At 40.8% G+C, this 25669-nt stretch overlaps 1 protein-coding gene across 6 annotated transcripts in view; it reads right to left on the bottom strand.

Annotated features, from left to right (window-relative positions):
* SESN1 (sestrin 1) overlaps positions 1-25669 on the bottom strand; it is a 77299-nt gene that overhangs the window by 12144 nt on the left and 39486 nt on the right. Inside the window, exon 1 of one of the 6 annotated variants that reach the window (XM_014887883.2) lies at positions 4461-4574. The exons of 3 other annotated variants lie outside the window; for them this stretch is intronic. Coding sequence is in view for 2 of the 3 variants with exons in the window: in XM_014887879.2 (XP_014743365.1) it covers positions 4078-4251 (174 nt within the window). In the remaining variant the exon portion in view is untranslated. Of the gene's footprint in view, positions 1-2490; positions 2545-4077; positions 4575-25669 lie in introns of those variants that run through there. 2 more of the 6 variants (XM_014887879.2, XM_014887881.2) reach the window with 2 other exon arrangements.

Raw genomic sequence — 25669 nt, 5'->3', positions numbered from 1 at the left:
TGTGTGCTTCCAGCATCCCAGCATTTCAAATACTTGAAAGCACGGTAATAATTCTCAAAACAATCCTAGTGAATCTCTCCTTTGTCCTGAACGTATTTCTATGCTTCATTATATCCTTCACTAAACCTCATCTTCCAAATACACTCAACTAGGGAGCAACACTCTCCCTCTCAAAGGCAAGACCTTGCCTCCTGACCAGACACAGCACTACACCTCTCTCCTGCACCTTTCTCTTAAAGCACCATTTCCCCTGAAGCACCAACAAGCTCTTGGTGAAGCAGTTGTGTCTAGGACAAGCAGCAGCTGGAAAAAAGCCTGTATTCCTTTTGGTTATTCTAAAAGTATAAGCAACTTTCATGCGCAGGCCACAGAATTGCACACCAAAGTGACCTATTTAGTGACACATTGTCTGCATCAAACTTTTCCTGGATCCTTTCCTCCTGTTTGTCAACCTCACCACACCACTTTCATTCAGTCTAGAAACTCCGCAGCTGAATACAGCTCAAAGCTCAGCAGAAAGCCAACCACAACTGAGGCTTTAGGTGCAAATAAATAATAACAATAAGAATAATAACAATAATGATGATCATGATGCATCAGACGCACTCCATCTTCAAAGCCAGAACATAAAATTCAGGTGGCTGCAAAGCTGAGCACCAAGGGTGGAACAGATTTCACCCTCAACACCCAGAAGCTCAAGCTAATGGAAGGAGGTGGGCCTTGCTGGGTGGCAATCCACTCCACTGCCCACCTTCCAGACATACCTTGACAGAAAAGCAAGACTTCAGCCATGTAAATGTTGTGTTGCTTTGTTGACAGAGACAACGTTGAAAAACACAGAAAAGCCTCCTCTTCCCCCTTATGTAATGTAACTTGTATTTCTGTACAGTCACTATTATTATTTCCATGGGTACTAGGCTCACCAGATACCTATCACTTTTCCATCTATACATCCTTCACCACTGCCATATCAGCCCAGCATCACATCTCATGCATTTAGATAATGCAAGATTCCTTTGAGATAGGACAAGTACATTACCTTCCAGCTAGGACAAAAAACCCCTGAGAAATGGAAAAGATACACATCTTAGAGAAGCTGCTACAGAAGACTGGTGGCTTTAGCTGAGATCTCTCAAGTCACAGGCTAATGCCCTAACCATCAGACTGTGTGCCTGTTCAGAGACTTCTCAGCCAGGAAATACTTTATGCAAATTTACACCAAGAAACAGCACTGCAGAGCTGAGACAGAAAAGTTAATGAGACAAGTCTGCAAGCTTAATTATATACTCCCCAGTTACCACTTACTCTCACCAGTCTGGCTCAATTGGCACATCCAACTCCACAAGGACAACCAGACCAAAAGTCTGTACTGCCTGCACATACATGCTCAGGGAAGACCACTCTAACATGTAAATTCACACAACGTAGAGCTCTTCTGTATCTTACAGCTGTCAATCCAGCCCAATTTTTAGGAAAAAAAAAAAAGTCACAGTATAAGCAGACACCCAATATCAGAAATTTCACTAGAAACACTGAAAACAGAACTAAGCTACAAGCCAGGTCACAGAGCCTGTGGAACAGGAACAGCTATCTAACCTAAGCTACAGTTCTTCTGCCATTGTATGCCTAAAACACTTTCTCAGATCCTTGTTGATCCCTCACTACTGGCTCCTTGCAGCTAGAGCTCTGCCCCTTATCACAAAACCTCTCCCAAAACTTAATGGTAGTTTTGCCCAATTAATCTGGAGACTGTTATCAAACTGCTAATTTTCATTCAGGGTTGATGAGCTATGATCCACAATGCTCACTCAAACTGCTTCCCTGGTTTAGCACAGCAAGTCATCTCTCTTCCCTCAAGTACAGTCAGTACCACTACCAAGTTTATCAGATTTGTATCTACCAGAAAGACTTATTTACATACTTACTTAGGCTGTCTCTAAATGGCAAAGGGAACATTTTATCATAGACAAGCCACAGGCAAAGTAAAATGATAATTATCAATTTACTTCACTAAACTACATTTGAATTAACATCTTTATCTGAATCATCTACGTCCTGATTAAGCACTAAGTGCTGCTAGATTCAAACAAAATTATATGAAAATCACACCCCGTAATACAATATAAAACAATCTAATGTAATGAACCAGAGAAGGGAAATGAGACTGAGGTGAATTTTTTGGAGGTAACATTTTCCTAGACAACCAGTCATCATTTTACATAATCTAAGCACTTTCCTACCCAAGCTTAGGTTTAAGAAAGGCAGAATGAGCTGTGAGTTAAAAACTCTCCAACACAATCTCCTGGTAGAATTAACTCCTCAAGCATGTCTGTGCTGAAAATTCAACTTAGCATAATATAATGAGCATTTGAAGCACGGGCATTAAAAATACCCATTTAGGGCTTTATAAGCTTATAGGATGAAATGCCCCTAAGCATGTACATGTACAAGAAGGCTGTGCAGCATTTCCAAGGGAGATTTGGCACTTACCAGTCTAAGAGGCTTCATGCTGATGCTGCTGGGCTCACTGTGAATTGTCTGGTTCCTATTTCCCCTTTAAAGGCCACCGACAGCAAAATCTCACTGGTGGTGACACTGAGGCTACAAATGGAGTTTCCTTGTTTAGGACCTTAACAAGGACTGGCACAACTGGCCCCACAGGACAAGCTGTCCCCAAGCTGATACATACTCAGCTTAAAAACTGTATTTTCAGTCCTGCTAAATGCAGCAGCTACTGTAATTTCCATACTGGATAGAAAACTTCTAGGAAGATGGGAATTAAGAACAAAGAGTGGTGATTAGATACATTTCCTATGCACAGAGAAATTCTACATATTTTCTAAATGTGGGGCTATGAAGAGCTGGCCATTTTTCCTATTTTATTTGTTTACTTAATCCTGCAATTGTTGTGGCTTTCTCAAACAAACCATGATTCACATTAAAATGATAGGAAAAGAATTATCCTAGAAACACTCATTACTTTACATTTTTGCACTGGTTCCATTTGCTGGGTATGTCAGACTGTCATTCAGCTGAAGCAACAGACATGTCTCTACTTGTACGGATTTGAAGAACTGGGAACAAGTACTCCCCCTCTGTTACAAAGCACTTTGTTACACAGACCTACCACTCTTCACTGGAATTAGAGCATGGCAAATGCTGAACTGCTCCTCTTTCATATAGAGTATGTTACTCTTACATGAATTTAAAGATATAAATTACTTTAATTTCATTATAATTTATCTGAATGTTTCGAAGTCCTTTGAAATACCTGATTTTATAAAACATCCCTATTTTATGTGACTTGATTCAAGACAGAAATCAAGGCAAGGGAGAGTGTGTCCGAGATCACACACCTTGTTTACAATGGCAAGAATAAAAGCAAAGCCCAGACTCCCCTGTCTCTATCTCTAGTATCTCTTCTCTGGTCATTTTCTAGGATTGAGGGGTACAAGCAGGTCCAACTGCAGTAATCTCAAGGTGCCTACCTTCTCCTCCCCAGCATTAACAGCGCTTCCTGAAGTGGTTTTGTGACACAACTGCCTAGAGTCCACAACCCAATTTACTTTTGATATGAGCTCACTGAAACTGAGGCTGAGTTTCAATGATTAGTGCCTAACTTTTTTTATGGAATGAAACAGAAAGCATTATAGGGCAAAGGATTTCAAATGAATGCCTGCAAATACCCTGCTGTAAAGACGATTTAAATACCAATAAATTGGTGACACAGAAGGAAACAGGCTAAACGTAACTGTAACCGTTTGCATTACATAGACAGTACTGCTGGATTAAGTCAAAGCCAAGCATATATCCGTATATATGTATCCATATGTATCCATGAAGTAGAGGATTACTCTAAATCAGAAAAATACAGAACAGGCCCTGCGGCAACCTACAGCAGTTCTGACGATTTAAAAATTTCCCTTAAAAGAAGAATCTTAAGGTGGTGACACTAAGAAATTTACAAGAGAGATCCAAATGAGCAGGTTTATTCCTGCCCAAAACAATGCTCTTGGCTTGCATTTGTTTATAATTACAGCCCGCTCTTCTCCATGAGAAACACAAGACCAGCCTTACTGTTTCAAAAGGATAATCCAAATCTATGCAAGAACGACGTAAACGCCGGGCAATTCCGAGGCAAAAACCACCTGGACGAGCCCGAGAACTCTGCAGAGGCAGCCGGTTAGCACACACCGCGGCGGAACACAGCCCTCCTGGGACCAGCGGCGTCGCGGAGGACAGCGACAGCATCAGCACTGTCACCGCAGGCAGCGGCTGGCTGCTTCTCCCGCGGCTCAACAGGACCTGCGAACCCCGAACCACAAACGCCGCGGATGATCCGCAGGGGCTGCCCGGGCCCCCGCCCCTCCTCCCAGCAGGGATTTCTCTGGGGGATGCGCGCGGAGAGAGGGACCCCCGCCCCGGGGGGGGTTCAGCGCCGCGGGGACACCCGCGAGTACCTGCTGCTGCCGGCCCGGCCTCGCCACCGTGCGGCCGGCAATGCGGAGCTGGGGCCGGGCTCGCCGCTCTCGCAGCCCCGCTGGGCTCTGCCCCGGCGCCGCCGGGGCGGTCCCAGCCCCGTCCCGCCCGCCCGGCGCAGGGCAGGGGCGGAGCGGCGGCCGGGGCGCTGCCCCGCCGGGACCGGCGCTCGCCGCGACCCCGCGGCTGCTGCCTGTGCTCGGCAGTGCCACCAAATGCCCCGGCCCGGGGCACAAGAGGCGGCAGCCCCCGTCCGGCCCACCCCGGCCCGGCAGGACAGCCTCGAGCCCCGGAGCCCTCGGCTCCGTTCCGCTCTCCTCCCCGGCACAGAGACGCTCCTTGGACAATGCTTTCCGCCCTGTTCTCCTGTTCCTTATGCAAGAGTTTCTTCCTTCTCTTTAAGCAACAAAATAATTACGGCTTTTAAACCGAGAAATCGCAAGAGGTTCACATTTTGCAGATATTTGTGTGACTAAGTGCGCTGCTGCTGCTGCAGAAATCTGGCCTCCTGCCTATTCCCAAGATCATAACAGTCCTGGGCAAACATATGTTTTGCAATCGTATCAGCAAAACACTCGGCCTTTGTTTGCAGCAGGCTGTGCCGCGCCTCCCGACCCCCCAGGGCTGTAAACTCTGCCAGATGCTTTGCATCTCCCACCTCTTTTGGTCTGGGATTTTATGTCATCAATTATTTCAAAAGAAACAAGTCCCTGAGCTGGCCCACGTGATTTTTTTTCTTTTTTCCTTGATAACAATATAAGATCTATAAAGCTACATTCTGTTAGATAGTTTTTCTTCAAATGATTCGAATTAAAATAAAATATGGTAACCCCAAGAGGAGATCTTCTGTGGCAGTTTTCATGGGAGAAGGGCCAGGACAGCTCTGAACCCCTAACATATTCACCTCGGGGAGGAAGGCTTTTGCCTACAATTCAGGCTGTGCAATTTTGAGCTGGACCACGTTATCTTAACAACCAAGCAGGGAAATTCCATGACACTGAACTTTTACACTTCTGTTAAATGTAAAACTGAACACTGCAAAATTGCTCACAGGCTGTTCCTGTTACCAAACCTAGCAGCTAAATGCAGAAAACACTGAGGACAATACTGTCAGAAGAACATGGCAACATGATGCAAGGCAGCAGTTCTGTACATCTCTAATTCTTGAGCCTTAAAGGCTTTCTTTCCTTTCCAGTTTTCAAATACCACCACGTCTCAGGGTCAGGCAATTAACGCTGGAGAACCACGGGGACACTCTACTGTTGAAGGCTTAGCAGCAGTTAAAAGGTTAAACTACCTGGAGATGCCCAAGTACCACAGCTCCATCCTTATTTGGGGCCTTGGCGCGACGCCGGTAAGTTTCTCCAGAAGAAACTGAGTGTCCTTACCTACTTGCACTTTATAAAATGCTTAACAGAAGCATGGAGAAAGAATAATGCAATACTGGCAAGGAAGACTGCATTTTGTGAGCTAATAAAATAAACTAATGAAGAACACTGTTTGATTCTCACTGCTTGCGTCCTTACTTCAGGCCAAGGTATAACAAAAAGGGCTCCTCTTTCAACACAGGCAAAGAACTGGCTTGCGCTCAGAAAAACTATTGAAAGGGGAGTAATTACCTGAAAGCTGAAATGCAAGAAGATGCCTCACCATAAGAAATCTTCCTGGATGACAGATGAATGGTCATCCCCTTCCATGAATTTGTTAATACTCTTGGAAGAAGGGGTAGGGGAGGAGGGGCAGCACTCCCTCACTTCTAAAGTGGTTTTGTCCCATTGTGGTCATTTGTACTGCATGGGTATTTGTGAGGACGCCTGTTATATATTAACAGTTGTTTCTATACAAAGAACCTTGGCAGATACAGATTCTTTTCTGGCATTGTCCAAGGGAAATTCTCTCTCTTTAAACAACCAACTCAACAACAGAAGGTAGAAAATTGTATAGTGTTCTTCGCTCTCTCTGTCAGGAGAGATGGAGGCAGTGACAGCATGTCAGAAAAACTGTGTACAAAGGGGAAGAGGAAGTTGCACAGCCACAGCAAACAAATAATAATGGACTTAAAAGCTCTCCCATATGGCCAGAGTACACAAGCCTTGCTCAGGCTCCAGGTATGTCTCTGCCTTAGCAGAATCCCATCACCCCAGCTTGCTGCAAGCCCTTTCTCCACCCCAGCCCTCACACAAGTATTTCCAAAGTGCAACTCCTCCAAACTAAAGAGCCCACGCAAACGTGAGCCCCCTGCTTATCTATAAATCAGTACACAATTGCAGACTGAAATGATTCCTATTTGTGAGCTAGTATGACCAATTACATGAGTAGTTTCATAACAGAATATGGCACAGAGCTCACTTGGGCACTGATGAGTGCAAACCGCAGCGCAGCCAGGGAACACGGGGACAGATCCATGGTTTGGTTTGCATAACTGGAGCGTTCCCCTGGGGAAACACAACAGTATGTTTGACCATGTATTGATGCAAGTAAACAGAGATCTAGTGAAATACTCCTAAGGGAAAACACAACAGATGTTTAACATGAAAATATCGATAGATACCGAGTTCCTTTCACCCAGAAAGAGTGCATGACATATACTCAAAGCAAACACCACCTAAAGCATGCAAGCATACTCCTTCATAGCAAGCATGTCCATAGAAGTTGGCATTTAACATCTGTGCACTCTAAATTATCAGAAATGCTCTTTTTCCTTATTGCTACATTTAAAGGAAAGCCCTGGGGAAGCTAAAATGAGACCGACCAGCTACAGTGTGAAAAGCCTGATTCTGCAAACAAAAATGTCTGCACTTTGGTGGTTTAAGTTGAAACAGTTCTGTTTCAGTCCAATAGGGCAACTTTTTGAGTCAAGTTCAGCACAAACATATGACTCCAAAGAACTGGAAAACCTAGATCTTAAATTCTTTCCACAGAAAAGCAAGCCAGGCAGGAGCACTTGAAATGCCTGTTACTGGACATCAAATTAGTATCTTGGAGAATGATCAGATGATTCTTTCCCAGGAACATTTACAAGTAATTCTTTGGGGCTCTGAGCTGATTTGTAATAGTTTTAGCTCCACCTAATATGTTGCCTTAATGAAGTCACCAGGTGTTTCAGCAACGACTAAGCAGCCTCACACTGGCCACTATGAACATTTCCCTGTGGATTCCTCTCATTCCTTGCTGTCCACAGCCACTACCCTTTTCATAACAAATTTCAAATGAGTATATTAATCTCTTCTATCCCTTGATTATACATTTGTTATTTCTCAAACAGCAAAAATCTTTATCATGATAACAGTATGGCACAGCAATCAAACCCTTCATTACAGTGATGAAAGAATTTAAATTAAATAGAAGAACATATCTTTGTAGCATGCAAGTAAAAAAAAAAAAGCCAGTATTTGAAAGCATTCCTCTTGATTTAACCTTAATCTGATTGTCAGGCTTCAAAAATAAAATCATTCTATTATTAGAATTGGTACACAGTTCTAGGAAGGAGAATAAACTGTATTCTTTGTACAATCTAAATTCTTGCTGTATGTGTCAAAAAGGATCAACCCTTTAGGAATGTTGCTACACCTGATACTTTTATAATAATAACAAAACCAAGTTGTTTATTAGAATGGAGCGCTGACAATTGGCCATGTCAGGAGATAAGTTTAGACCAATATACCAAAGTTTTCCTTTCATAGTCTTTAGGATTGTAAGATTAGCTAAGACTGAACATTTTACCCAATTCATACATTAGATTTACTGTCGTTTCTTCAAACCTTATTGAAATGCCGTTTTTCTATTTCTACACCCTGCTTAAATGCTGCTTTCTTAATGGCCACATCTCCAGCTTTAATGGGCAAATGACTTGCAAGTCATGACATGCTGGTTTGTTAGCAATTATAAATCAGGTCATTCCTACCTACTGTATCTCCCACCAAAGACACCATCTTTTGTCTCAAGAGTTGGAAGAGGCTGTGAGATTTCACCTGAGCTATTCTCGCAATTGACTGAGAACTACACTGGTTTTACTTGATGCCTGAACTATTTGGTTCATCACTTAGGACTCTTACTGCCCCCAAAGAGTCCTTCTTCTGGTAATTTCTGCCTTTAAGATTTCTACAGCTCATTTTCAATTCTAAACCACAAGTTGTTTTGTTTTTAATGTCAGCACGGCTTGTCCAAATTTAACATTCTGTTCTGCAGTTATTAGGTAGCAGAAGTACAAAGTTTAATTTAGGGAGCTATAAGAAGTTTAGATCTTGAGATTATTTATGCTTTGGCAAGGACACGAAAACAGAAGTATGGTTTCTAAGACTACTGCAAATAGGTAGATTAAAGATGCATATCTAAAGCTTAGAAGATTGAAACAGTGTCTTACCAGATTATCCTTTCCCTTTTTTATGAGAGTACACAGCTCTTCCTAGGCTGATAGAGAGCAGCTGAGCTATAGAACTTGTCTGGTTGGCTGGCTGTGGGTTCTGCATGCTGTTGTTCTGAGATGGCTCCAGACTCACGCACCACATAAGAATACTCTGGTTAACAAGTCCCCCCAGACCCAGCTCTCCCAAAATCAAAGACTGTATCAGCTAGCTTCAAAGTTGACCTTGGTATCTCACAGGTAACTTCTGAACTTTTGATGGCTAGAGAGTGGTTTAGAGAGGGGATTGGCTGTCCAGCTGCAGATTGTCACCACTCCCTGGGGAATGGAACATCTGCGGGTTGCCAGTCAGTTTGCAGTCTCTCAGTTACTAAATAAGCATTAAGGTTAAACAAAACTAGTTTAACCTTAATAAAAGAGTGTATTTGGAGTTCAGACAAGAAAAATAAAACTTAGCTCACAGCTGTCTAGAACTGGTTTGGCCTAAATAGGTCACCCCTCTTTCCTTTAGTAGCAAACTGCTGGGTACACCAGTGCCAAACATATTTCACAGCTCCGTGGAGCTGGGACACATTCTACTGTCTTATACTGGTGTCGCTTGTCCCCAAGATGAATATTGAAAAGGTATGAATATCATGTGTCCACTGAGTAAAAATTCACCCTTGGGAACTTCCTGCAACTCCTAACCCTCATGACTGATTCAGTGAAGAGCAATGAGACAATTCAGTACCTTACTTGCTCTGCTGCCTGGAATGCTGTCTGACCCTGCCTCACCACTACCATGTAAAGATGCTCTTGGAAGGCCTGTCCTGCACGGATGGAGGTATCCCTATCACTCACTGGGCAATCAACTGCCAACAGACCTTTTACACAACACAAACATATGTCTTCAAAGCAAGGGAAGGCCAGCTGAATCATCTCTGTGAGTTTAAGGCTTCTAAAATTTTGGTTTTTTTTTTTTACTGCATTTAACTTCAGAAATACTCTTTGTATGAAAACAGAATTAAAAACAGTGAAACGCATCTCATTACTAGCTTCAGACAGAAATAAGACACAACAGCAAGCACATGGGGAAAAAGAAAAGGTCTTTAGGAGTACTGGAATGTTACACTTGGCTTACTGGAGTTGGCTGAGACCATGCCAGCAAGTGACCCAGAGCTGCACTGCTGTGAGGTTACAGCAAGTGTGCAGGAAATGCTGTGCAAGTGTCCTGTAAAGAATCTGTATCCAAAACCTGTTCTCATTCTGGAACATACAGTCATGCAACCCAGAAGTACATCTTACCAGAAGCTTCTTGCCATCTTTACTCTTAGGGGCTCAAGTGTGTTTCTAGAAAATTGCTCCATACTCTGACCCAAGGCTCATGCCTGACCTGATTCTGCAGGTACAACATAGAAAAAGCTTATTTTTGCAGAGCCTTCACCAAGGAACAAACTAGAAATTTATAAAATGCTTTGTGAAGAAGTCAAGTCAACCCTTGATCTCATATATATTCACAGGGCATTCAAAACCTAGGATATTTTTGTATGTTTGCTTTGTGTGTGTGTTTTGTTGGTATTTTCTTTTTAAATAAGTGCAATGTTTTCCCCACTAACCACAAGGAACAAGAATGGAATATGACAAAATGTCATGCCATTTAGTGTACCTCAAGACTCAGCTATTTTTCCATAGCTTGATTTTACAATGAGAGAAATGAAGTGAAATAGTACTAAACTAATAATGTGACTTACTGCTGGAGATTCAGGAACCCTTCTGTCAGTAACTGCATTTTGGGGAACTGTTTTGTGGCTTTCTTCTTGCATTTGCCACTTTCAGGCACATGCTCAGAGTGCCTAAGAGCAGCAGCCAGGAAAAGAAAAAAGGAAAAACCAGTTCTTTTATTTTTCGTTTTCACAGTCTAGCTGTGTCCCACACAATGTACATTATTTTTCTGAGTCTGGGAATTCTGGAAATACATCACAGTTTTTTATTAGGAGAAAAATCCAAATAACTATAAAGCTATATTCCCCTTGCACTGTCTATAATGACCTATCTTGTCAGGAGGGTTTCAAGTTTCTCTACTGAATCTCTCTCCTTATTTACCTAATATATGGAGCCAGGTACAATACTATCATATAGGATTTATCAACTCTTTAGAACAGTATCTTGGCAAAAAGTTAAGTACAAATTTCAACAGCATCATCATAAAATAGTAACTCACATCATTGATTTAATGATAGCCATTAAGAAAAGAGATCATCCTCTAGATACTATTCAACAACTGATTGTTATAAGTTAAGGAGATAACTCCAGATCTGTCATTTTCACATCAGAACTGTTTCTTGTTGCTTTTGTACTCAAAGACAAACCCATGAAGACCTCTGCACGAGGAGAATCATAAAAAAACCACCCAGATGAACTGTGTATTTCTTGTCATTTTTGGCAATTTTTATCAGTGTTTTGCTAAAATTCAGACAGCACTGTGATCTCCAGTCTTCTCATTTTCAGAAGACATGGCTAAGTTTTTTGAAACAAATCTCTTTTTGGCCTTTGCTTTCTAAATCAGAAGACCTGAGATAAGCACTGCTTTCCTGCTGATACAAACCCTAAAAGATCTGGCCTGTCTCTTACTCAGGAATTGATACCATTTGCTACAGTGGGTCTTACTATGTTGCCTTGCAGCAATGTGCCATTTCTTAGAGCGAGTTAAGAAGTCACTGACACTTGCTGGGGGTACACAGCAGGGAGCAGAAGCCTCCCAGCCATCAGGAGCCACCCCTGCCCTGGGACCAGCGCCAGCCAACACCCGCTCTGATGAGCCCCAGCAAACTGCAGTGCCCCTGCCAACACGTGCTTCAAGGACATGGTACACGTGCCCCTGTTTAACACAGCACAACTTCTGCATCCTGCTAAATCCTGGATAACTTCAGAGCTTGGAGAGCTCCCTCAAGGCCCCTGGGACAAACTGGCCTGGCACCAAGCTCCTGCTGGACTATCATCCTCCTACTGCCACCTTGGCATTTTTCCACTGGCTACAAAGGCTTTGGGTCCCTGCAGGACACTATAAAGTCACAGGAGATTTCTGCAACTGAGCTGCTCAGGATCTGAATAAACCCACATACTCTTCTGGACTTTGTAACATTGCTGGCTGCAATAGTGTCATCTAAACCATGCAACTGTTAATACCTTCCCCCATCTACCTTCTCAAAAACATATTTTGTAGGGCAACTAAGTCGAAACAGGCTTGAAACCCAATTCCAGAACTTTCTGTTTAAATACTGTTAAGTATATATATATATAATTTTTTTAAAGTTAACCACAGTATTGGAACTTAGCCTTAAATCCACTGTTGGTTATAATCACAATTTTAAATCAATCACTTGCTGTTGTGAGGGAGGAAAGGCCTCCTACCACTGCCTATAGGCCTACTTTCTATACAACATTTTAAAGCCATGATAGATTCTGCCAAAGTCCTGGGAAAGGCAGGCACTGACTGTATAGACCCTCAAATTCACATATGCTGAAACCACACACAAAATACATATAGCAGATGTGCTGTAGGAGACACTATGTTCTCAGATCTCCTTATCAGAATCATTATCTTGTAATCAAGCTACCATTGAAGCATGATTAATAGCAATTTTCAAATGTAAAATAAGTAAATACAGTACAAGTAAGTAAATGCAAATGCACACATACTGTACTAAACATACACAAGTTTACTAAGATAGGAGTAAAATAGGAGCTGATAAATCTAGATATGAAGTTTTAAGCATTCAAAGACCTTCTCATTTTGTCAGTAAAGCTACAAATCCGTACCTGTCCCTCTGCTCCTCACCAGTGTGACAACTGCCCTCTGGAAACTCAGCAGAGATTCCAAACCAGCAAAACAGAGCAGAAAACTGGGGCAGAACTGGTCCACATTTTCACTGCTGATGAAGATGCAACAACGAACACTGAAGCCTGTAAACTAAAATGTAAGCAAAGACCTCTGGTTCATTTGCTAACTTGCCTATATTACTAACAACAGCAGAGAGGATTGCTTCTCTTTATCAGGGTGCGTTTGTCATCTTCCCAAGAAGTCCTTCTCTTGAGAGAGACTACCACAAAAATAATTCACTCTATTATTTCTGAAAATGTAAATTTCATTCAAGTAGCAAAGTATAACTTAATGTGAACTTGAAAGAAATTTACATGTCCCATCACACTCCTCTGAAGCTGGTAGGGTGAGATTAAACCAAATTTGGATTGTAGCAAGCAAGGGCCAGAGGCCAACCCTTTAGAGCTGCAGCAAATAAGGAATTACTTGGCAAAGCATAGGTCTGGAGATGTCAAAGATCACTGCCCAATGGCTAAAACATACAAGACTGAGATGAGTCCCAGAGAAATCATTTTGATAAGCCTAGACCAGTGGTTCGCAGAGAAACCAGTCAGGATCGGCATTAGGATTTGAACCACCACGGACTGGCAGCGCAGAATTCAGGCTTTGGGCTAGGGAATGAGAGAGAACTCCTTAGCGTCATCTCTCTAGATTTAAACTTAAGCCTAGTGGGAGTAATTTTGCTAAGGCAAGGTATTTGCATGTGCACAGCCAGCAGCTGAAGTGTAGAACTTGTCCTAACCAGGATCCAGAAAGGGAGGTTCAATTATGGTAAATGAGAGGGCTCCCTGAGGCCCCTCTTGTAACAAGAAGAGGCTGATTCTTTGCTCTGAAAGAATAAATAAATAAAACCCTGTGTACCTGAATTCACATTGCAGTATCATCAATACTCTTTCTTCCACGTGCAGGGGCCACATTTTTTACAATGAATTCTTTCTCAGGGCTATAGAACAATAATGCAGCATTACACACACAGGCAGGCACTTTCTTAACAGCTGTCCTACTCTAATTATTTTGTTGAAATACAATCAAGACATTGCTGGGAGGGAATGTTTTAAACTGGAGTCACTTGAGACTTCAGGTTGTTTCTGGCAACACATTGCCCTGGCTGAGGGAAATGGTCTTGTACAAGCAACCAAAATTAATTACCTGACCACACCTAAGCTGACCTGAACAGGAAAGAAAGATAACCCCCATATAAGCTTGTACAGCAAGTATATTAGGAGTGAAGGACTTTGCCCGGTTTCACATGATATGGCAACTGGACAAATTGTCCTAACGGCTCTGAACCTCAAACGCAGGTTGCTCTGAAAGCAGAGGGAAGAAGAAAATTAGCTAGAGGCAAGCTGGGGAGCTGGTTCCCAGGGAGAAACTCCATAAAAGAAATGACAGGATAGGGATAGGATATTTCTGCATGGCAATGTGGGCACAGCTCAAGTGGGCAGCATAGATGATGTTAAATGAACAAATTTTGAAAAAACATGAAATGTAACTGCAGTGCATCCAGAACCATCTTAGTTCACTGGGTACTGCCAGTGACCTCCCAGGTATCATTTGTGTAACAGGCCTAACCTGCTCCAAAAACATCAGACACCTGTGTGTATGCATGCATTTTACAGACTGTAACCAGCTACCAGAAGCTCCGAATGACCAAATTCCTATTTTCCTTTGTCTGTGCCATCTTCCAGGAGGGGAGGGCATGGCAGGGGTGTAAGGGACAGGAATGTGTGTGGGTAATGGCAGCCCTATTTATGAAGTCCTAAAAACAGACTAGCTCTCTGCATGGGTACTCACTGATGAAAAAAAACAACCCACAACTGCCTGCTCTGCCTCATACCAAGAGAGACGGTCACATAAAAACAAAACACACATTTAGATTTTTGGCTCAATATTCTTGTCTCTGAATTGTTGCTCTGCATATCAACAAATGATCCTTTGTTTTGAAAAAGCCTTACCAGCCACAAGTTTCCCAAGAGAGGGACACTACATCCTCAGGCACTGACAGGCCTGCCTGGTAATAAGTAACCAGCATGTATGGGATAGATGGCACAAATCCAGGTCTGAGTATAGAGGAATCACAAGAATACTGGCCAAGAGAGAGTTTAAGTTAATAAGGTATCTGGGTACTAGAATGACAGAAAGGTACTGGACACAGTTATCCTACAACCCTGCTATGCTGCCTTGCGTGCCAGCTTGTTGACATTTATGTGGCTATTAAAAAGAGAGAACAACCACAAACAAGTCACTATGCAAAAATTTTTTCTAAAAGTACAATGTTAAGAAACATTGGACACAGTGGTATCCAAGCCAGTCTTAAAGCAATCACCCTCACTTTGTGAGCTACTGGCTAACAATTCTCAGTCAACAGTAGCTAAAAACATTCAATTCCAAGCACCTAGAGCGTGGTAAAGACTGCAGTCTATTTAAAAGTCACGAATATCAAAAAGCTGCAGTAGAAACAGAAGTCTGAACTTGGCAAGTAAATGTCTATTCCACTCCTTTTTAGACAAACTTCCTTGATGGAAGTTGTCTATTTTAAAGGAATCGAATTTTCCATTTGAGTATCCTATTAAATTCTTAACTAAGTATGGTTAAAACTTCTTTAGAAAATGCAAGAATATAGTAACTGTTTTTTTCATGAAGTTTGTTGACAGACTAGAGCAACAGCACTTATATTATTGTTTTCAAACAGTAAATAAACCCTCTAAAAGCAAATTTATTTCATGTTTTCTATGTTAACTAGCAAAGTATCAACTAAATGTTTTTGGCATTTATCCTGCTATTTTGGTCACCATCAGATTTGAAGGAATACAGCTGCACCCATTTTTCCCATATGTTTTGTACCAGCGTCTCCCTAAATGTTTTCTTCCTCTAACTATACAAAACTTCCATCAACTGTTGGAAAAGCTCCCCAGCTGTGTTTGACTCTAATATGAACTTCCTCATCAGACTGTCTACAACCTTTAGCCCATGTTCCCAGTAGTCTCAGGGGGCAAAGGGAGTGGGCAGCTCCTCAGAAATTTTGTAGCTAACAGAACATTGTGAAAGGAACATGAAAGGAACTAGAGTTAATAAATTAGATTTGAAGACTTTAAGCAAAGTGCTTGAAGAGACAGCACATATTTTTAGTCTGGTAACAACCTCAACCATTACATAAGTGTATTTGTACATCACCCTGGAAAGCCTACGGTTCCTGTGGTAGAAGGGTGCTTGACCTCCACGGTTTGCTGCTTACAAACAACAGTTTACATCAAGCAAAGTGTCCCATCTTAGATGCCCTTGAACCAATTTGAAAACTTATTAAAGCAGCGTTGCAATTATGTGAAAAGTAGGTGGAGAAAGACCCAGGAAAAAAAGCTTCAAAGGTTTTCAATTAACTTCCAAGTGGCATTTCCAAGAATCGGCACGTCTGTTCCATACTGTGAAATAGTTTTCCAACTGTTTCCTTTGCCCAGTATTTTTCCAAACTGACTTGCACAGCCAAGCACAACTAGGCAGCTCAGAAGAGTGCACAGTGAAAGACATTTCAGCAGAACTCTAAGTTCATGACCTATTTTATACAATGGAAATCTGCTTAAATATGATTCTAATGTAGATATAAGAACTTTTCACATTGAGATGATATCGACCTATGTGTGTCTCTCTTATGTGCCAGTAAGGTTTGTACATCATGTTCTTCCCTGATAGAAGGCCCCTTCAACAAAATGAGGCTCAAAATTAAGAACACAAAAGTCAGTTTTCTGCTGCTTCATTGTTTTCAGTCTCTCCTGACCCTACTGCTTCCTAAACTAGCTCAGCTTTTCAACAACATGAAAAGGAGCTAGAGCAATGTACTAAGGTTTCAGGACAATGCCCAAAAACCTAAGTAGCCCCCCAGCCCTCCTCTAAATTTCCACCTGCAAAGACTTTTTTTCACTCTTTCACTATGGAAGAGTCTCATCTCTGCTCTGCTATAGGTTGCTGCTATTAAAAAAATAATAATTCTAGCTCTGCAAGACCTCATTATTACTCTGCTGATGTCTCTTTATCAAAGCCACTTGCAGATTGAAGATGTCTGGTCTGCATCAGGAAAAACAAAGTCCAGGAGAATTTACCTGAATTTGAGCTTATTCTGAAGCTGAAACTTACACAAGTTCAATAAATACAGGCTTTGTCTCAACTAGTATCACACCACAACTTACTTCTGCCTTGGAAGAACTAGGAAAGTAGAGGTTGAAAAGTCTCCATGTACACATGTAAAAGTAGAAGACAACAGGCTGCAGTCCTCCCCAGTGCCTGACAGCTTGATCCACTGATCATTAAGGACAGAGGAAAGAGCAAAGCCAGCAAAGGCAGTTTGTGGACATGAAGGATGGCAAACCAGAGGCTTAGGTGGGGAGAGCAAGAAGGAGCATCCAGAACAAGGGACCCCTAGGGAAAGGCATCCCTGTACTTGTTGGGCTTAAGGACAGCCCCCCTTAGTATGGGGACTCACTCAGGAGAGCAGCCACCTAAATTGCTGTGTAGTCTATCAGCAACTAGTGGAAAGCATCTCTCTCAAACTACAAGCAGATTTTATGGGGTGAGATTTGGTGTGATTCAACTTCATTGAAGCTTCAAACAGTAGAAATTTAAGATAGGGCAGGGACTTCATGGAAAACATGGGTTTACCTGAGTCTGTTACCAAAATGCAACTAAATCCTTCCTAATGGTCTGAGAGCTTTGCTGTATAATCTATTCAGATGGATTCAATTTGTAGAATTGAACCTCCAAGTTTTATTACTAAGCACAGCTGCTAGCAAACAGAAACACACAAATCTGATGTGAAAATAAAATAGTAGCCTATCTATTCCTTCCACTGTGGCTACTGTATTTGTTTTCTCTCTTTGGACAAACACTCAGCCAAACTTGGGACAATTCCAGCTGGTTACATCAGCAGTTTATACAGCAGTAGTTACAGACAAAAAGTAGCCTTCATATTACCCTATGGACTTTATTCCAATTTCCGTCTAAAATCTGCAGCATTAGTGACAACCTTGTATGTTAGTAAATCTATAGAATCTGAAAAAGAAAATTGAGATGCTTTTATTTTTCATCTTCAGAACAAATTCAATAAATCAGAGTTCCACAGAGCACCTAATTATCACTGAGATTTTCAGAGACATCAAATTAACATCGACTTTGCAATTAACACTACAGGCCAATGACAAATGATGCAGGAGTACCTGTTAACACAATTTAACAAAACCAGTCAAGTCCCAAAGCAAAGAGGGATTCAAAGCCTTTCAGATGACAGGAAATAGTGGCCAGCTGGCAAGAGATTTAATGAAAACAACAGCATTCAGCAGCAATTTGAAAACTGTCTGCTTGGATAAGGCTGAGTTATTAAAAAAATCTCCATTTATAAACAGTGTTGATGGGATTTAAACAGCCTGTGTAAGAAGGATTAAAAGTCAATTGAAAAGTCTGTATAGATAAGAAAGCAAAAAGAAACTGTGCCCTTGAATTCTGTACAGAGTGATTAACCTTATCTCTGTCTCCTGGCACACAGCAGGGGTAAAACAGGCTGCCTTATGCTGGTGAGGTGGGCTTTGCAGGGCTATTTAATGCTTGTACAGTGCTTTGAGTCTCTCCTGTCCCTTCACTCTCCTCATCTCTGTTTTTCCAAACTGTATACTAAAAATCATCCACCAGTTCCATTTAGCAGATACCAAAGAGACACATAAATTGCAAGAGTCTCTCCAGGCATGCTATAATGATTAGGTTTTTCCTTCCTTTATGTAATTGATGATCTTGCTATTCTCTGTTAGACATTTATAACTGTACACTTTCAATATAAACCAGTGTAAATATTGACAATGCAGATTGGCAAGTGGGGATTTCTGGGAGAAGGAGGAGGGAGATGAGAACTTGTTTTTAAGGGTTTTTTTCCTCTTGCCTCCAGAATATCCTGTAATATTCCACTTTATACAAAACTTACTATGACTCTTAATTTATGTATCGCTTCTTAGAATAAGACAACGGAAAGGAACACAAAACTAGCTCTTTTCAGTCCTTAATCCCTCCCCTATCCTTTCTCATCTTCTCATCCCATCCAAAATCCAGCCTATTCTGGTAACATTAGTTGCCTATTTCTGACGTGCCTTTTGTAAAACGGCCAAAGCCAAAGAGCATTTAAGGTGAAAATGCACAATGCCACGTCTTGTCTTGGTTTTCCTTGCCTGTAACATAGCCTAACATTTGATTTGCTTCCTTTGGTCTTTTCCAGGATACAATAAGAGCTTTATGAAAAAGCTCTGTAAGAATCTGGGCCATTGATTTGAACAAGGACTATTTAGCCATGACACAGCACCAAAGAGAGCTTCTCCACATTCCAGCTCTGGAAGCAGCATTGCCCTTTCAGCGCTGGGCTCTTAACAGGAGTGCAGTGCTCGGCAGCAAAGCTGGGCAGCTTCTGGGACCTGAGGTTATCTCCTGGCACAGTCCTGCACCTCATTGTACCAGCCTGTCAGAGCTAGTCCAGGTGTGTCCAATGCTGCACCACAAAACATGATGTAAACATATTCCAATTACTTATCTGTGACATTTATCAGCCTATGTTTTTTTCCAAGGCATCGCAGAAACCATTACACAAACATAACCAGAATATTACTTGTAGAAGTGGAAAGCTATTCCACTGCGAAGTAGTATTTAAGAAGCAAACAATCAAGCCACAGATACTTATAAGTACATTTCCTCCATGCAAATCTAGAGTGAAAATGAAGATAAATATACAATTGCCCTAGGGAGATTCAATTATCTTATATTCAATCAGCTGTGTTTGTATAAACCTGTATGAAAATCCTGTAAGAAATACCCTTTTTCATTTAATAAGTATGTTTTATATCCTTCAGAGTAAGAAGTATATTGTCATTCAAAATACATTAATTTTGCAGCAATGTTTTCATGGTCCAGTCCTTACTCTGGATGACATACCCAGGGAATCCTCATTGAGGATACAGAAATGAACTTAGCAACACCAATCCCTCCTTAAAGCTCATCACCCTTTTATTTATGTAGTTCCTACCGGGAAAAGGAAGGTTTCTGGGCACTATCTTCTGTTTGGGCTGCAAAGTCAGCATAGGTAAGATAGCCAGGTCTCCCTATTTGTTAGGGTTCCTACCATCTTTATGTGGCATTAAAAGGGATTGGATTGGCATTCTGTGAGGGCTGTGAAAGATGAGGTGAACCTTAAAAACTGAAAAACCACCTTGCATCTGAATGTAGTCAGGCAGCTGCCCCATTGAAACATCAAGAGTATCAGTCACAGGTCCCCTGCCTCAATGCACGTACCTAAGAGGATTATGGTCTAAAAACGTGCACTTTGGCTGCTTCACTGTAACCTCATGATGTTATTTGGGCATTTATGAATAGCCAGAGCTGCTAATAACATGGCACGTACCAATCACACTGCAAAGCAAGTGATCTCACCTAGGCAGCTCGTGTAAACACAGCTCAGCCACAGAAATATGACAGCTTCTGAGCATGCTTAAGGTTATTCCATGAAGAGTATTTACTCTGTTGCCTGGAAACACATAAATAGGAATTTTGGGGGTTCCCTTCCAATTTTTCATGAAGAAAATTTAGACCAAGAATTCCTTCAAAGGAGGGGTTTGCTATTGTGGTAATTTAGCATACTATATTCCGAAGATAAACTTTTCTAAACAGCATTTCCAAACCCAGCAATCTTCCTTTCTGAACACCTATTTCCACTAGGAAGTATTCTGGTGTTATAGCCAAGAACTGATGACACTTCCAGTGGCCTATTTGAACAAATGCACACTGCTGGAATTAAGACCACTTCTCCCCATGAATGTATTTTGGAAAAGTACTTTTCAAGCTTCCTGGACATGGTAGTAAAACTGAATTTAAATTTTGAAAGATAAAAAAGTCCAAACCCTTTGAAAGAAGCTATAAATATCTGTTACTTTCTTCCTTAAATCAATAGATATTGCTTACTTGTTGGCAAACTGGTAGGGAAATAAAGTCTTTGGTTATTCATAAGGCCTACCATTAAAAACCAAGAATGGGTAGATTCAGCTGTCTCATGGAAAAAAAGCTAAACTGCAGTTCTGTCCAGATTAGAAGAGGGTAAATCCTATTTACAAGCATTTAATCTCCCTTATACTAGATCTTCCATTTTAATACTTAAAATCAGAATTCTATTTCATGTGGAGAAGTGTTAAAGAACAGAAATTCCATCAGAGTAAATATGAAGGTCATCCTATATGAAATTTCTGGTTTGCAAAATATTTACCAAAGAATCCTGTAAGAAAATGAAGTTTATTTGTATACAACATATTCCAGTATATCAACTAAAGCAGCTGGAAATCTACAGGGGGCAAGCTCTACTTCAGATCAGGCTTAGAAGCTTATCTACTTTTATCAATTGTATGAGCTCATCTAAGAAAAGCGAGCACCTCTCCCCACAAGTCTGATTTGCTGTTATAACAGCTACAACACTATTTTTATTCAAAAAAAAGAACAAGTTTAGAATGTTTGCTTAATGTTTTTAGTTGGATTTTTTCCTCCCCATCAAAACAGCAAATAATTATTTTCTAATAGGCTCCACTGCTACAAATACCACAGCAGGAGAAGAAATAGTGGTCAGATAGCTTATTTTAGAGATATATACTCTGCATTAAGTGGGATTTCAAAGAAAAATGGTATGATAAAGAGGTTTAGCCAACAGCTTTAATATTTTTTTATGCAAGTTTGTAAAATGAGCAGCTATTTATTTTCAATATATAGTTATTGAACTCTGCCTGGCTTACCTGATGGGTGCAAAAACTGATGGAGAAGTGACAGAAAATTATTACAAGTTCTTCAATGTTTTAATCTTCATGATCACCAAGAGAATACATCTTGAAATTTGAAAGAAATTTGTACAGCACACCATGCAGAATACTTCAGAAACAGTCACGAGGAAATTACAAAAGTATCCCAGCTGTAGAAAAAGGACAGATGGGACCCCTGAAAACCTATTCGAGACCAACCTCCTGTTTCAGCAGAATCAACTGCAGCTTTGTCATACTGACAGATGTTTGCCTAACCTGACAGAAATGCCATGAGTCCTTAAGTAAAAGAGTGCTCAAGTAACCTTATTATTAAGAACTTTATTTTACCTGGTACCATTACCTGAATGAATCTGTGAACACAGAATGACTCTTCAGTGTTATAAAAAAAAATTATCTTCTCTTACTGCTGAATAATTTAACACACCACCAGTTCTCAAAGAACATATTGCTAAGAAAGACTTTTGTAATGTTCTTGCAGTGTGACTCAGCTGCTTGATTGTCTTTTCATCCAGATATAAAGCAAAACAAAGTCAAGTCTAGAAGCAAACAGCATCAAATACAGTGCATGACAGAATAGAAGTGACAGCAGGTATTTCAACCTAAGTGTGGCTAAAAGCATTGTTGTTCTTATTCTTTTGTGGGAACAGTAGATTTGTGACCGAGAAACAGAGGAACAAGGATAAAAAACTGGGTGATTTAAAATTTCTAAATAATACCTGTTTTGTGATAAGCTTTTCAGAGCAGGGGAATGAAACTCCTAGGAAGAGCAGCAGTACACAATTTTACTGCACCTTAGAACAATGCTTTGCAGAGGATGGGGGATTAAGAGACGTTTATTCCTACTCTATAATAAAATTGGTTACAGTACACCATTAGCAAAGGGTAGTACAAAAGGCTTAGATACCATCTCTATTCAACCCTACTTTTGTGCCAGCTCTTGCTAATTTTTGAGAATTTCTTGCTCTTCTCTACTTTTAGTTACTATGTCAGGAAGAGGTTACTTCTTCAGAGATAGATAAGCAATGACCTTGGACAGCAAGTTTGTTACTTCATCTTTGCCTCAGAAGATGGGGACAAAATGTACTACTTGTTCTGTGCAACCCCTGTAACTGAAGAAAACAAGTAGTGGCTGATGTACTGCTGTCTCCTCCGGACTGAACAAACCAAGTGATCTCAGCTCCTCATATGGCTCCCCCTCCAGGAGGGCCATCCTCATGCCCCTCCTCTGGATGCTTTCTCATAGCTTTATATCCTTCTTGTATTGTGGTGCCCAAAACTGCACACAGGACTCGAGGTGAGGCTGCAGCAGCACAGAGTAAAGCAGGACAATCCCCTCCCTTGCCTGGTTGGCCCAGGGAGCAGTGCCTCTCCAGGCTTCCTTAGCAGTGGCTTAAGTTCAGATGGAACTTTCCACCTGTGGTCTCCTCTATTGTTTCTTTCAGTGGTAATTTACTACAATTATATCCCTATCCCCTGCTCACACGAACTCTGCCAACAGAAAGCAATCCTGTCCTACATCCTGGAAGGCCCATATATTTTTTTCCTCACACAACAGATGTCATCACATCAAAGAACAGTGATGATTATCAGCAAGCCTCTCAAGGCACACACAAAGGCAAACAAACACACACAGATGTTTAATAAGTCTTGTTGAGGACCCTGAGCATACTTACAAAAATGCACACAAAGGCAGGACCAGTGAATCTCCATGCAAGACTTCTCCCAAGTGCATGATGGTCAGATTTCAAAAAACTAGTCACAGGTGATAAAAAAGAAGGAATGTATGGAAACTCTTTTCAAGTTTTTATGGGTAGAGGTGAAACAGAAGTATGGAAGTCCAAGGACCCGGCCAGTGTAAGATGTAGGTAATGGATGGATAACAGTAGGTTTTTGCAGGAGTTTTACTGAGTCAATGTGAAAGGATATTTCTAACCCTACTACAAAAGAAATTCAGGATAAAGGGAAAAGGGCTCAAGGACACTTTAAATGTATGTAACTAGAAAAATCAATCCTACAGGAAAAAAAAGGAGGAAAGAAGGCTGACTGCAGCTCTGAAAGACAGTGGTGTAATTGAGAGGAGCACCTTTCCCTCCACTGGAGCCTTGGACTACCCTAATTTGTGAACATTTGCACATGTGGGTACACAATGGCACAGTAAAGACAGGGAAAGAAGATGGCTGCAAAACCGTAGGTCTCTCAACACCCAATGTTCCTTTTCTTTTATCCTACAGGTAACCTAGGATTCTGTGTCTCCTTTCAAGAACTCAAAGAAAAACATTTTCTCTGTAGTCATGCACACAAGCTCTATTTCCATCTTTATTTGTCCACCAGTGCTAGCTTTTCTTCTCTGTTAAACTGGCTTCTTATTCACCATTATGGCTCAGTTTGAGGCAAAGATCAGGCACTTCAGTCTGTATGGAGTAATTTCCTAAGAAAAGTCTTAGACACTTTTTCCTACTTTAAAACCTACAATCTCATTGGAGAGCAGAAAAAAGAAAATATCATGCTAGAGCAGTTACCACAGTGGAAACACAGTCAATGATTATGATGTCTGGGAACTGTCACAACATAATAACAATAAATTAATACCTGGGAAAAAGACTAAAATCTATTGTTTATTGAATTATAATACGAATTAGTATAGCAATCCATGGAGGAAAAAGAGCCTAAATATGTAATCAAATTCAATGTGAAATCCCTCTCTGCAAATATCTGATACTTATTATTTATTATTGCCATCTTTAAATACATTAATCTTATTTACTCAAGTGCTGTACTTATCTGAAACTGAAAGCTTATCTTACCATCAAGAGAGGCAATTCTTTTCCTACAGTTTACATCTCAAAGAGTTATCTTCTGCTTAAAAATGTAGTTGAGTTCCATCTGCATTATTTTTTTGCCCTTGCACTATATCTGAACGATTCCACAGGAAATATACTTGGTCCATAAACAAAGCTTTTTTAAAACCAGTTTTCTACAGTTGTACAGCTGAGCTTGCAAATTCATCCAGGTCCAAAAGTCTAAAGTGCACCTCTACAGACCATCAGTGAAAGAAAGCGTCTGAACACAAGCCAGCTTCAGAGCAGTAACCATAAAACTGTAACACTGTTTTCACCATTTCAGAGCTAATAAACTCTGCCTCTTAACATGAGAAACAGGTCTAATACTTCCTGGAATACATTCAACCATAATGAAGGTCAAGTTATATCCCAGATGCATACCTGTAATTTTGCTCTGTTCACGTCATTAACAACCATACAAAACTAGAAATGGTATCAGATTTCAAGCAGCTAAAATGGCTTTGCTGGTGCTGTTCAATCCCGGACGATTCATTCTTACTCCATGGGAGAGTTCACTGACCTAACAGGATTCAAAAGCAGTGAGCATTCCTCAGGTATGCTCGGCAGATAGCTGTACTGTGACAGGAGACAAGATCTGTAGAGAAAGCAATCTTTCTATGGCCTTAGCTATATGCAGTATTTGTAGGTAAACTGCTACTGATTATTTAAAATGGGTTTGGTTAAACGGCCACAAGCTATGTCCATACCTTTTTAAACACTGTTTACAAATGACTTAAACAAGAAATAGATAAAACCAAATGAAAAATAAGCTTTTATTACTCAGTGTACATTTATTTATATCAAGACTCAAACCAGCTTACACTTTACTGATGGTTATGTATGGAACAGCATTTGCAAAACAGACTACTAACAAAATTATGCAAACATTGCTCTTGCAGTACTGTCAAGTCAGCTTGGGAACAGCTACTGCTGTGGTTTCCTTGTGAAAGTGTAAGCGCTTTATGATCTGATAAGTGACACTGTAGGAGTATATTATAATAAAGACAGAATTTCAGTTCCAATTCTTCATCCTCATAAACTCACTAGGGCAACAAAAGCCCCATATGACACAGGTGCAAGTAACTGGGCTTTAAACATGAAAACTACAGGTCTGAAGCTTAAATAGTTGCACTTGATGCTGTTTATCAATACTAGCTGAGCCAAGCAAGACTTCAAACTGTCCCTTTTCAGCTTTCAGAAAAGAAATTTATGAAAATCTTAGCTTCCAAAATATCAAATTTAAATATGCATAATCCAAATATCTGCATGTTGCTTACTTGCAATTCAAAATTAGCATGCAGTTCTGTGTAAC

The sequence above is a fragment of the Sturnus vulgaris genome, chromosome 3 (genome assembly GCF_052056855.1).
Source record: "Sturnus vulgaris isolate bStuVul1 chromosome 3, bStuVul1.hap1, whole genome shotgun sequence".
Taxonomy (NCBI): Eukaryota; Metazoa; Chordata; class Aves; order Passeriformes; family Sturnidae; genus Sturnus; species Sturnus vulgaris.
This window is presented reverse-complemented; position numbering and strand designations above follow the sequence as displayed.